General features: G+C 38.0%; 1 protein-coding gene across 4 annotated transcripts in view; it reads right to left on the bottom strand.

The window, feature by feature from the left end:
• CRPPA (CDP-L-ribitol pyrophosphorylase A) overlaps nucleotides 1-13,590 on the bottom strand; it is a 57,272-nt gene that overhangs the window by 39,838 nt on the left and 3,844 nt on the right. For 3 of the 4 annotated variants that reach the window (XM_060782149.2, XM_067470272.1, XM_060782150.2), the window contains exon 2: nucleotides 9,084-9,363. In XM_060782149.2, the coding sequence (XP_060638132.2) occupies nucleotides 9,084-9,363 (280 nt within the window). Of the gene's footprint in view, nucleotides 1-9,083; nucleotides 9,364-10,533; nucleotides 10,612-13,590 lie in introns of those variants that run through there. The other variant, XM_067470271.1, reaches the window with a different exon arrangement.

Here is a 13,590-nt window from a genome sequence, read left to right as displayed (position 1 = left end):
AAGACCAAGAACAAGCCACGAGAATAAAGATGAAGATCCACCCAGAGAAAAAGTGTTCTTGCCATACATCAAGGGAACTACTAACCGCATAGGGAAGCTGATGAGGAAACACAACATACAACATACAAACTATCTACAGACCCACCAAGAAAATCCAACAAATGCTACATTTAGCAAAGACCAAGAGGGATCCTCTCACTTCTGCAGGAGTCTACCGTGTACCATGCAGCTGTGGACAAGTCTACATAGGGATCACCAAACGCAGCATTGCCCAAACACGAATCAAGGAACATGAAAGGCACTGCAGACTACTTCAACCAGAGAAGTCAGCCATAGCAGAGCACCTGATGAACCAACCTGGACACAGCATATTATTTGAGAACACAGAAATGCTGGACCCCTCCAACAACCACCATGTCAGACTACACAGAGAAGCCATTGAAATCCACAAGCATGTGGACAATTTTAACAGAAAAGAGGAAACCATGAAAATGAACAAAATCTGGCTACCAGTATTAAAAAAAACTCTAAAATTGCAACAGCACAGCAACAGAGAGGAAGCAGGCAGGGACATCTAATTATTTCTCAACAAAAGTTTGCCCCAGGCACAGTCAGGGCATTGTATGCTAATCAAGGTGGTCAGTTGAAACATTCACACCTAGCTCTAGCAGAGAAGAGTCCTTTGTCTCACCCTGGTCATTCCACAGATATATAAACCCTTTTGCCTAGTTCCAACAGACCTCACTACCTCTGAGGATGCTTGCCATAGATGCAGGCGAAACGTCAGGAGAGAATGCCTCTAGACCATGGCCATATAGCCCGAAAAAACATACAACCCAAACTCTCAATTAATTGGAACTCAAGCAATTGGAAGTGTCAAGCAACCAGCAAAATAAATAAATAAATAAATAATATTTTAAATAAAAATGAAATAAAATCCATTTTAGTAGAAATATTTATTAAGTTTGTATTTGTCTCAATTTGCCATTAATTACTGCATTTCAATATTAATATCAAGTTAATATAGAATATACTATATGGTATATAATGGGGGTAGTATAAATTAGGCCTATTTTAACAGCAACTCTCAAGCAACCAGAAACCACATTTATCTATAGCTACCTGTTAGCTGAGAATTTACTTTACTTGTTTTGATCCCAAAATATTTGGTATTAGGACTACTCAGATTTTCGTTTTTTGCCTCATATAATAGAAGGCAGTTGTCCAAAAGTCTATATTATTGGATTAAGAGTATGAACAGTTCAGGGTATTCACTAGAGTGGTTTTTAATGTATTAAAAGGCAGTAAAAACATCCAGATTAATATTTCCTAATTTACAGTTCTGAGAATGAACTACTGAACCTTTCTAATCTTTGAAAATGGGAAATGATGTAATAAGGCACTGAAAAAGACATTTAACATAATTTTAAATCAGAAGAGGGTCAGTTACCACATATCCTATTGGTTGTTTACCCAGCTGGAGAAGGCTAGTTATACAACCTGCTTGAAGCCGAACACCAGGAAGGAAGTTTTAATATGTTTATTCCTAAATGTAAAATGAATAGACTATCCGAAAGTTAAATCATATTTGAACCAATATTAGTAACTTAACACCATGATGAATGTTAAGTGAATTTCATCAGTAGATATTAACCTTAATTCATACACTTGGTGAGTTCATATGTAATAAAAGGTCAGTACTCACAGAAATCCTAACTTATTATTCACAAGGTTCATGCAACACTTTAGCTCTCAATGGTTCCTCTTATCAACAGGAACAGTTATACTAACTGGGGATCACCTGAATAACATGTCATGCAAACTGGGGCTCCTGGATTGCTGCTTTCAACAGAAAAGAGAATAATTTAAAATGACTTTCATTTTTTGTTCTTCTGGCTTCTCCTGCCTATCAGGAAAACAGCTTATTAGATATATTAAAATTTATATTTTCCTTCCTCTGAGGCAGAGATAATGTGACTTGCCCAAGGCCACAAAGAAGCTTTCTATAACTTAACAAGGATTTGAGCCTGGCTCCAAAGTCATAATTCAACACTCGAACTACTACAGCACATTGCTGCTCATACCTTATATACCAGCCAAATACTGGATCATATAAAGAAGGTTTGTTGAAAGTGTTTCTGCTATAATGAGCTTCAGAAAGACAAGTCTCTGTAAATACTACCTGCTACCAATGATTCATAACTTATTAAAAGGTGAAAGTGTGAACTAAAAATAGGTTCCAGTTCATACAGTTTATTTGGAATTGTTTCATTACCTTTTAAAAAGAAGCATATAAGAACTTCAAACTTGTAAAGGATGATAATTTTTACAATGAATTAGTGTTCTTGTGGTGCACAAAATACAGGATTTTATATATATACTGGACTGACAATAATGTAAAAACAACAACACATAATAACCTGTTTTTCAGCAGCCTAATTTTAGACAGTCATAATTTTAGAATGGAAAGGTATATGGTGTCCCATGATTTATTCACCATTGGGTAAGACTTCCAGACTGCCTTCGGGGAAACAATTTTTCACTAATTTGCACTGTAGTGAAATATGTAGCATTTTAAGAAAGCAGGGGTAGGATCTAACGGCAATACCAGACCTTCTCTGGCTGTCAGTGGGCTTCCTTCCCAATAGCAAAGGAATTCAAGGGGATACAAAAAACATTACTAGAAGGCTGGAAGCATACTTGAGATTTAAACAATGAACAGCCCAAATTCAAGAAATGGGCTGTGTAAGACTAATGAGCTTTGAAGAGGCAACAAAAGATCCCAAAGATTTTAAAGAGGTCTAGAATACTGGCTATGCCAAACATCTTGTTGAAGTTCTCAAAACCATATAAAGGCATGTGGGTTTTACTTACAGGTAACAGAGAAAAGAAAATAGTTTTCTCTCCTTTTTTGCTAGTGATAGGTAGCTTTTGCATGTATGTGCAAGCACAGCAACTCATTTGACAATAACTTTGAGGCAAACCGGGAATCTGAACAAAGGTGGAAAACTTAAGAGTGTTTATCACTGAAGCTACAGACTTGCATTCTCAATTATATGACATGCATTAATTGCATGAAAAATGTTCCCTGGAACCAGCACACATGGCTTCAGGGAAGGCAAAACCATCAAGCAGTTTTTCAAAAAGACATTATTCAACAAAAAAATCTTCCTTCTCAGGATGCTTAGCCACACATATGGTATCTTAAAGAAAAATGACATTCTGCTAGAAGCCACCTAAAAGACCATTTTCTATGTCTACTCAACGGTGCTTTGTAGGTCAATACAGACAAAAAAAGGGTCAATGTACAATTCTCCTCGGAACTGTCAGCATTCTTAAAAAATGGTTGTGCTTCCCATACTCTGCCTAAAATGTGTGGCTGCTCTGGAGTTTCGATGAAAGACTAGTACATTCCTCAACTTTTCTTAATGAAAGATTAAACTAATTTAACCTGTGTTAAGGATCAGAATTCCCTGGACACTGTATAAAGTCAGTGTAAACAAACTTCATGTCACAATTAGATAAGATTACTGCAGTGTACTTTAAACTGTACTGCCTTTGGAGCACTTGGATGGAAACTGGAGCTGGTATAAATTGCTGTAGCCATAAATGCTTTCTAGTATGTATTTTGATTATCATATTGCACAGTCTTCTCTTCATTGCACTGGCTTCTGATTTATATGCAGGGATATAAATCTTCACAGCAATTATTGCTCTATTAATTTTTGCTTCAGTCCTGAACTAAAAATTACCTTGTGAGGTCTGGTTCCTTTTAGGACTAAAAGGTGGACTAGAAAGATTTTTTAACTGCAAATAATTTACTGAACCCTTAGATAAACATTGAAGGTGACAGAAAAGGATAATTATAAAAACTATTGACTTTTAATGCTTAAAGGACATAGTACTATTATAATATATGAAAAGTATTAGCTATATCTAAATTCACCATGGACCCACCTACATGGACCCCTTATTCCAAAGCGGGAACCAATCAGATCATTGGCATCTGATTAATGCATGAAGCTGATTCAGGCCTTGATCCCTGAAACTCTGGAGCTCATCCATGTTTTCAACCAGCATAAAAAGTTTAATGACTTCATATTGGGAATGTGGCTGTTACTTTATCTGAGTTTAGAAAGCCAGGGACAGGAGATGGAACATACATTGCACCACTGTTGTGGGGTTTGTAGTGCTCCCCTGGCAGGAAAATGGCTCTTGTCACTATTCAACACCTGTAAAGACACTAGATGGAACAATGAAGCAATTGGAGAATAGTTCGGCAAAAGGAGAGAGCAAATACTCCTTTCTTGCCCTCTCTCACATCATTTTGCTACTCGGGCTGTTGTCATTACAGGCACCGAATGGTGATCAGCACCAATTTAATGCCTAGTGAGCAGTGCAAAACCCAGAATGACAGGGGCAAGATAAAGCTGGCATTCTGGTAGTACTGAGCCAATTCAGGTGCCACTGGGACGTGCAAATGCCACCCAACCATGGGCCGGCTCAAGGGTGTGCAGTGCAGCCACCATCCAATTCACAAGCTAACTCAGCGAATAGCTGTGAGGACTATAGCAACACTGATCTTATGTACCCCATTCTGGATAAGAGTCACCCTTTTTGGCCTATGTAGGGGTACGCTATAAAAATATTAACTACTATTGAGTTTTAGAAACACATTGGAATATTATAGTTAAAACTGCTTACCTCTCCGAACGCATCTCCACCTATGAACCGACCAGAACATTAAGATCATCTGGGGAGGCCCTGCTCTCGATCCCGCCTGCGTCACAGGCGCGCTTGGCGGGGACGAGAGACAGGGCCTTCTCAGTGGTAGCCCCTCGGCTATGGAATGCCCTACCGGCAGACATCAGACAGGCACCTTCGCTGCTGACGTTTCGGAGAATGGTTAAGACCTGGCTTTATGAACAAGCGTTTGGTTAAGCAGTGCAACCAATCATAGGAAGACGGTAAATGGAACATAGGAATGGCACAAGGATTATGAGAACGGATCTGAATTCAACTGAGGCGTTATGTTATGTCTGTTTTGTTGATCTGTCTTGTTGATTGTTAACTGTTGTGGATTGATGCTGTTGATCCTGTTTGTTGCATTGTTATGTTTTAATTGCACTGACACTGTTTGATAATTGTACCATGTAAACCGCATTGAGTCGCCTGTTAAGGGCTGAAAAATGCGGTATAGAAATAAAGCAAATAAATAAATAAATAAATAAAACCACTTTGCTTTAAGAGTAAAATCAAGGTAGATGCAACATCATTCCTAAATTCCAAAGAACAGAATCGTTAAATATGCTTGCTAGACTTAACTTTCATTTACAGAACTAATAAACTATAGGCAGTCCCAGAGTTACAAACATCTGATTTAAGAATGACTCATAGTTAAAAACAGAGGTGAGAAGTGAGGGAAAGAAGTGAGGGAAATCTACCACTAGGAAGGGAAATTCACTCCTGAAAGAGTTGTCATGGAGAAAAAGTGCCTCCACTGAAGCTTTATCATCAATCCTTTCCAAAAAGAAAGCAAGATGAAATCTTCTGAACAGGAGCAGAGACAGCAAAACAAACATCACAAGGGTGCCAACTCTTCCCTACACTATCCAAAGCTAACAAATGTATAATTTTTGGCAGGAGTTTCATTCCGACTTACGTACAAATTCAGCTTATGAACAAACCTACAGAAGCTATCTTGCAACCTCATCATATAGGCTAATTTGCCCGTTGTACACAGGTTCCTCTCCCCTTTTGTCATGGACCCCATGACACAATGTACATCTACTTCCAGTAGGGTTCTGTTGTAAAAGGGGAAAGGAAGCGGTGTATGCTGCCACGGTATCAACATGGGAGGCTTCCCGTGTTGCATTTGCAACAACAGGGGGGAGTTGGGCAGCGAACACTTTTCCTTGTGGGATGGGGATTCAGGTAAGTCAGATGATGTGGGGCATGGGACAATCAATGGGTTCTCCACCACCACCACCCCCCCCCCCCCCCCAAGCCAGAACTTCATGGATTTGCCATGGTGCATGGCGAATCCCAAGGTTAATGTGATAAGGTCCTTGTCCATAACTTGAAGACTGCCTGTATTTCAAATAGCAAAAATATTCCTTCCATATTTACTCAACTTCAAATTACAGCTAGCAATTCAGGCAACTTGTATATGGTAGGATATTGTATTCTGAGGTTAAATAAGAATCTAGAAAAATAACTAATTGTGATGATACAGTAATATTATGCATTTCATTCAATAAGTAGAATTTCACAAACCAAAAGTGAAAGTTCATATGAATCTACTCAGAAGCACGTCCTGCTGAGTTTAATGGTTCTTTTAAAAAAATATATTAAAAATTTCAGTCTAAATGTTTGTCTGGAGCTTGAAAAACCATCCTAATATGTTGACTTTTTTCATTTACCATGAAACAGAGAGATAAGATACACTTTTTAAGAACAGTCATAAATACTCTGGTTATCTGAATCTTCAAAATGTGGGTGGTTTTCAGGTGTTGCTGTTCTACTTACATCAGTAAATGTTGCACAGAGAGAATGAGACATTCAATTCAAACCTTGCCGCAGTTAAATATACTCAGTTTCTCAATACTATTTTTCAACCAAGTCTGACAAGTTCAAGTTTTAAAAAGAAATAAGCTGCAAGCACTTTTCTTTGTGGTACTGTTCAAATTGTTGGCAACAGAAAGTTGCCAGGGGCTTTGGAATGCTGCCTTCTTCTGTTTCCACTACTTTCCACAACTTGTATTGGCAACAAAATATATGGTTTCTAGAAATGCATAGTTTTAATTATAAATTGCTTGAAAACATAAATGGAAATTAATTGGTTACAAAGCTGTATTCTAACACAATCAGAAGATTGTTTCATTTAATTAATTTATTAAGGCACAATTTAGTAATTCTGTAAACTGCACATACTAATCCTGCAGGCAAATAACAAACTGATTAGTAAATGTAATAAAGTAATTTATTCTACTGACAAGAATTAAGGAGTGCAATATCCTACTTGATCAATTGCCATTTTAAGAACATTAAAACTTCATATAATTATGCTATCTATATGGTATGCAGAACCTGAATGCTAAAGTAGCATTTAATGTGATGTTTCAGCCAATTTTTTGTTAAAGGAAGGAAGTCTAAATGCATAATTTAGAAGGAAATAATTATTTTTACACTGAAAACGTATCTCATTTATGTAGCTTTCCAACTATCTTTGCTTTTTGGGGGGGGGTGGAATTGCATTTTGTATTGGATGGTGAGAATGCTCTTTTTCAGATAACATCCTTCTATTAGTAGAGCCAATCATAAGTAAAGTTATGGTCAGTTTTCAATGAACCCAAAAGATGTGGCATAAAAGGTAAACGTAAAGGTTGTCTCATGACATTAAGTCCAGTTGTGTCTGGGATGTGGTGCTCATCTTCATTTCTAAGCCAAAGAGCCGGCGTTGTCCATAGATACCTCCTAGGTCATGTGACTGGCATGACTGCATGGAGTGCCATTACCTTACCGCCAGAGCAGCACCTATTGATCTACTCACATTTGCATGTTTCTGAACTGCTAGGTCGGATTCGAACCTGCGACCTTTCGGTCAACAAGCTCAGCAGCTCAGCACTTTAGCCCACTGCACCACCGGGGGCTCCAAGATGTGACATAGGTAATGCAAATTCCAATGTATGAATATAGAACATTATTCAAAAATACACCCAAATAACCTCCCAGTGTCATCAGTTACCAATATCCTAATATCTTTAATTTAAGCTTTAATTTGTGAACCTTTAAAAGCCATTCTTCTTCTCTAAATGACTTTAGTATTTCTGTCTATGCATTTTTGCTTGGTGTCAAAATTTGAACACTTGTGAAATCAAGACTAGAGCTATGCATGTGTATGTAGGTGCATCAAATTGCCTGCCAACCATTAATTTTATAGGGTTTTCTTAAGCAAGGAATATTCAGGAATGTTTTAACTAGTTCATTCCTTTTGACATACAACCTACTGCACCTAGGGTTCACTGATGGTTTCCAACCGAAATACTAATCTGAACTAACCCAACCAAGTTTCCAAGATCAGACTATTTAGCCTGAATTCTTAGTTATTTCAGAAAGAATTAACACTTATATGTCAGGAACCTCTCTTTATCTGTATATGTGATCTTCCGTGTTAAGTTATTTAATTCTTCACATTAGCAGACAGTAATAAGGGAAAGGAATATGTCTGAATCTTTCTGACTCAAAAACCACTCGTAATCTCACACTACAGATAATTTTCATAGCCAAGTACCAAGTAAGCAAGCCTACAACACAGTAGTAAGAGAAGAGAACATTTCCATGTTTGTGAGATTGAGGACTCCCTAGGTAAAAGCTAGTGTTGATATATTTGCCCAATGATACATTGTTCAGAAATACTGGTGACAAATATCTAAACAAACTATGGAAAATCAAGCAGAATTAAACAAAAAGTATCTCTTACTTTATTTTTCCTGTTGCTACATTTAAGTGGTTATTGTTAACTCAGCAGGGTTGTTCACAAAAGACAATAAATGACATAGAATTAGGAGTGAGGTCTATTGCTAACAAACTTTGGTGCTTCAATCATGTTTCATTTTTGGGCCAGTGATTAAGTGTAGGTGATTAATTTTTTAAAAATCAAAATATACATATTGTTGTGAAGTGCTAGAACTTACCAATCCCTATAACTTGGGGAAAATTTTATAGATAAAAATAACCTACAAAACTGAGTTACATTTTATCCATTCTTGAAAAACTCTCACAGCTTAATCCTGACCTTCAAATGCCACAATGCTCCTGAAAGGTATTTGAGTTTGAGATAGGGAAGATACAAAATCACATATTCTAGATGAGTTAACCTGATATTGCCAATATTATTGATGTAACACAGATAGTAAAAAGGACACAGCATAAACTAGTTGAATACCATTTCTTAAATATACTGAGCATACATTATTTATCAGCTATCTTACATACATATTTCAGATTAATTACATCAATGCTATCTCATACCACTTATAACAAAAAAAAAAGTTATAAATGCTAAATTTTGCAGAACTTACCCCATGCTCTTTGGCAGCCATAACGACTTTAAAAAGAATGTCCTCCTCAACAAATGGCCTCACAGCATCATGGATTATTACAACTTCTGGTTTCTTGAGGAGTTGACTAGAATGGTTGCTCTTTACAAATATATCCAATCCATTGAAGATAGATCTGTGGCGAGTAATTCCACCTTCAACCACTGTTGTCTTCTTGTGGCCAATTTTTTTTACAATAAACTTCATTTTTTCAACATTCTCTTGTGATACCACCACGACTATATCAGATATCCAGCTGATTCTATAATATATGAAGAACAATGGTATACATTGCTAAATATCTTGGAACACTATAATATTTAAAGGTTTTTTCTCTCATTGTAATTGAATATATTGATATTTAAAAGTATATTCCAATAATATACAATTACACTTTTTGCTGGATCAAAAAGCCTGTAACCATGTAGCTATAGAGAATCACAGTAAAATAAATAGGATTGTGAGGGTAGATTGTTAAATGCAACAGAATGGCTTCAGTCACAACACTTCATTTACATGATCGCCAACATTTCACACATTACAAACAAAGACACATGTGGCTGAGCCACATCAGAGTGTGGTCAAAAAGACGTCGCCAGGCAACAAGATGGAAAAAAAGTTTTTAATGGGGGAAAACGCACAAGACTGACATTTTAAGCACAGAAATACTAAAATGTATGTGCTGGGTTTAGGAAAGCCTTACAAAACTGTCTGTCTTCTTCTTTCCCTCCTGCTAAGTTGTTTATTTACTTCATTTATACTCCACCTTTCTCACCCTGCAGGGGACTCAAGGTGGCTTACAGACACCAGAAAATTCAATGCCACATATGAACATAACCATTAAAACATATCCCATCCAAGAATAAAACAGTTAAAACACAACTACCAGCTCCAGCTGGTAGTTTGAGTTAACTGAGTACAAACTAATTTTGCATCTTGAATTTAGCCAGGAAGAAGATGGAAGAGAATCAAAGACATTTTACAAGCAGCTGAGAGTGGGATGACAGAGATTAAACTGGGCATATCCCTGCCAAGCCAAGGAGATATGAATTTACTCCATTAAATGACCAGTCCTGGAACCACAAACGATTCACAACTACAACCGGTGTTGCTGTAGATTCAAAATGTTCTTTAGGAATTTACTTACAACTAGAAAAACATTGTCTTGCATCCATACTTAAAACTGACAAGTTGATATTACTGAGATTGAACATACACATGATCAGTATTAATCTCATATATTTCAATAATTCAATTTCCAGTATGGCTAAGTATGGATGAAATGCATAGTTTCCTATTATGCCAATTTGAGATGCACTTGTGTCTTCAGGGAATTGGGGGAAGGTGCAGGATAAGGAAAGCAGTGGGACAGGAATAAATTTTACTAGTACTCCTTTTTTCCTGTTCTGCAACTTCATGGGGAATACTATACCTGTTGAATTTCACTCTCATCTATACTGGTTACAATAAGAGGAATCCCTGGCACTGAAAAAATCTGAAAGACATATATCAAGACTGCAATGAAGCCTGCTGAACAGGAATCACTGATAGCAAGAAATATATTTCATTTCTTATATCAATGAAGACTGGTCACATATCAATCTCTAATACAGAAATTTCCTACCAATACACAAACTGAAAAAATCCACTTGAAGAATATGTACAATGAAGCATTGTCTCAGTTTTAATTGTGCTTAAAAGATTAACACAAAACTGTACATGTTTTCAGATGATAGACTATTTCCTAATTGAAACCAAGTGGAGAACTGATGTTTTCTATTAAGACATGATAATTAAGCTTGGGAAAGAGAGTCAAAATAGAGAACATCCCACTCTCTTCCAAACAATATTTTATAATTTCTTTCTTATTCCACTTAACAGAGTTTCTCAAAACATCATCTATAAACTACGGGTGGTCTGCAGAAAGGTTGACAACTGCCACCCACCTTCTGCATTGGGAAAAATGATTGAAACTAAAACTGACCTGAGGCTAAAGCTGACAAACATTACATCCAACCTCAGAGAACTTTGCTAAGAAAAATGGCACATCCACCGCACTAGAAAGGCAAAACCAAGGTTATTAAAATATGAATTATGTGCTTCCGTTTGTAGATTTTAAAGTACATTATTAAGGGGTCTGCTATCTTCTCAGCAATGTTAAAATGGTTTGCAGAAGGAAAATAATTTGAGTAATACTGCTATAGTACATTTGTCTATCACACTTGTCTTCACTCATATAAAGTAAGACAGAAAATAGTGTGGTGATTCTATAATTAAGACAATATAGCAGATATTAAGTAGAAGAGGGTTGCTGGTTATTGAGTTTTCTTTTTTCAATAGTGGACAGAATCAATTTTTCTAAGGACTTCATCACACGCAACAGAGCTCATCAGACGATGCAAGCTCATATCGTGGGTTTCCACTATTGTACTGTTTCTAAAGTGTGTTTTTTCTGGATGATTCCTAATTTGATTGGTAATTGACTTCATTTTAAATTCTCTGCATAAGAGGACTGGTAAAAATGTCAAATTTCACACGTGATGGGAATTCCCCATTATCTGTTTGTAAACATAACAATGATGTCATTCTGGAGGGAGGAGCCGAGATAGTCAGTATAGGTTCCTTTCTTCCTCCATTACCTTTTGGGGGTTAAGGAGGAAGGAACGAGAAAAAACAAAGAGGATTTTTCTATCAAAAGAAAAGGTGAGAAGAGGCAGTGAGAGGAGAAATATGCATCCCATGTGATCGGTAGGCAAATAGAAAATTTAAAAAGTGGAATGAGGGAAAACGTGTGATGGGGGGGGGCAGGAAAATCATTCATTTAATTTCCAAATGGGGAAATGAAGTGCTAAGTCCAACTGAAGAAAAGGATAAAAATATATAAAATATATAAATATCTATATATATAAATTTGTTAGGGGCATCCAACGAGGAAACAAAACTCAAAAAAACCCCAACGAAACTTAACCAAAATTCCCATGCCCATAACACAACCCACAAGGTACAAACATATCTACTCAAAATGAAAAACAACACAACAACACACTCACAAAACGCCAAAACAACAAAACTCAAAAATCCCCCAACGAAACTTAACCAAAATTCCCATGCCCATAACACAACCCACAAGGTACAAACATATCTACTCAAAATGAAAAACAACACAACAACACACTCACAAAACGGCAAAACAACAAAACTCAAAAATCCCCCAACGAAACTTAACCAAAATTCCCATGCCCATAACACAACCCACAAGGTACAAACATATCTACTCAAAATGAAAAACAACACAACAACACACTCACAAAACGGCAAAACAACAAAACTCAAAAATCCCCCAACGAAACTTAACCAAAATTCCCATGCCCATAACACAACCCACAAGGTACAAACATATCTACTCAAAATGAAAAACAACACAACAACACACTCACAAAACGCCAAAACAACAAAACTCAAAAATCCCCCAACGAAATTTAACCAAAATTCCCATGCCCATAACACAACCCACAAGGTACAAACATATCTACTCAAAATGAAAAACAACACAACAACACACTCACAAAACGGCAAAACAACAAAACTCAAAAATCCCCCAACGAAATTTAACCAAAATTCCCATGCCCATAACACAACCCACAAGGTACAAACATATCTACTCAAAATGAAAAACAACACAACAACACACTCAAAACGGCAAAACAACTGAGCATGCGCATTGGCGCCCAGCCGCAAGTTCCCTGGCGCGCGCACATGCCCTTCCGGCCAACGTTCCCTCTGCAGAAACCATGCCCACTCCAAGCCCCACCGCGCCGCTTCCCACACACACACACACCCCTGCCGCACACACACAAACCCCACACTCCATCACTCCCCCCGCCGCCGCACACACACACGCAACCCCACACTCCATCACTTCCCCCGCTGCCGCATGCACACACGCAACCCCACTCCCCCGCCGCCGCACACACACACGCAACCCCACGCTCCATCACTCTCCCCGCCGCCGCACGCACACACTCAACCCCACTCCCCCCGCCACCGCACACACACACACAACCCCACGCTCCATCACTCCCCCCCGCCGCCGCACACACACACGCAACCCCACGCTCCATCACTCCCCCGCCGCTGCACACACACACACAACCCCATGCTCCATCACTCCCCCACCCCAATCTTACCTCCTTTTACTTCACGCCACCTCCAAACCCCACCCCGCCCCTTCCCGCCCTGTCAAAATCTAGGAAAGACAGGAAGGAAGGAAAGAAGGAAGAAAGAGAAAGGGAGGTAAAGAAAAAGGGGGAAGGAAGGAAAGTTAGAGAAAGAAGGAAGAAGAAAAGGAAAGAAAAGGAAAGATGGAAGGAAAGAAAAGAGAGACAGCAGAAAAGAAAGAAAAAGGGGGAAGGAAGGAAAGAGATAGAGAAAGAAGAGGAGAAGGAAAGATGGGAGGGAGGGAAGGAAGGAAGGAGGGAAAGAAGGAGAG

The sequence above is a fragment of the Anolis sagrei genome, chromosome 6 (assembly GCF_037176765.1).
Source record: "Anolis sagrei isolate rAnoSag1 chromosome 6, rAnoSag1.mat, whole genome shotgun sequence".
NCBI lineage: Eukaryota > Metazoa > Chordata > Lepidosauria > Squamata > Dactyloidae > Anolis > Anolis sagrei.
The sequence above is the reverse complement of the archived record's forward strand: the minus strand, read 5'-3'. Positions and strand labels throughout refer to the sequence as shown.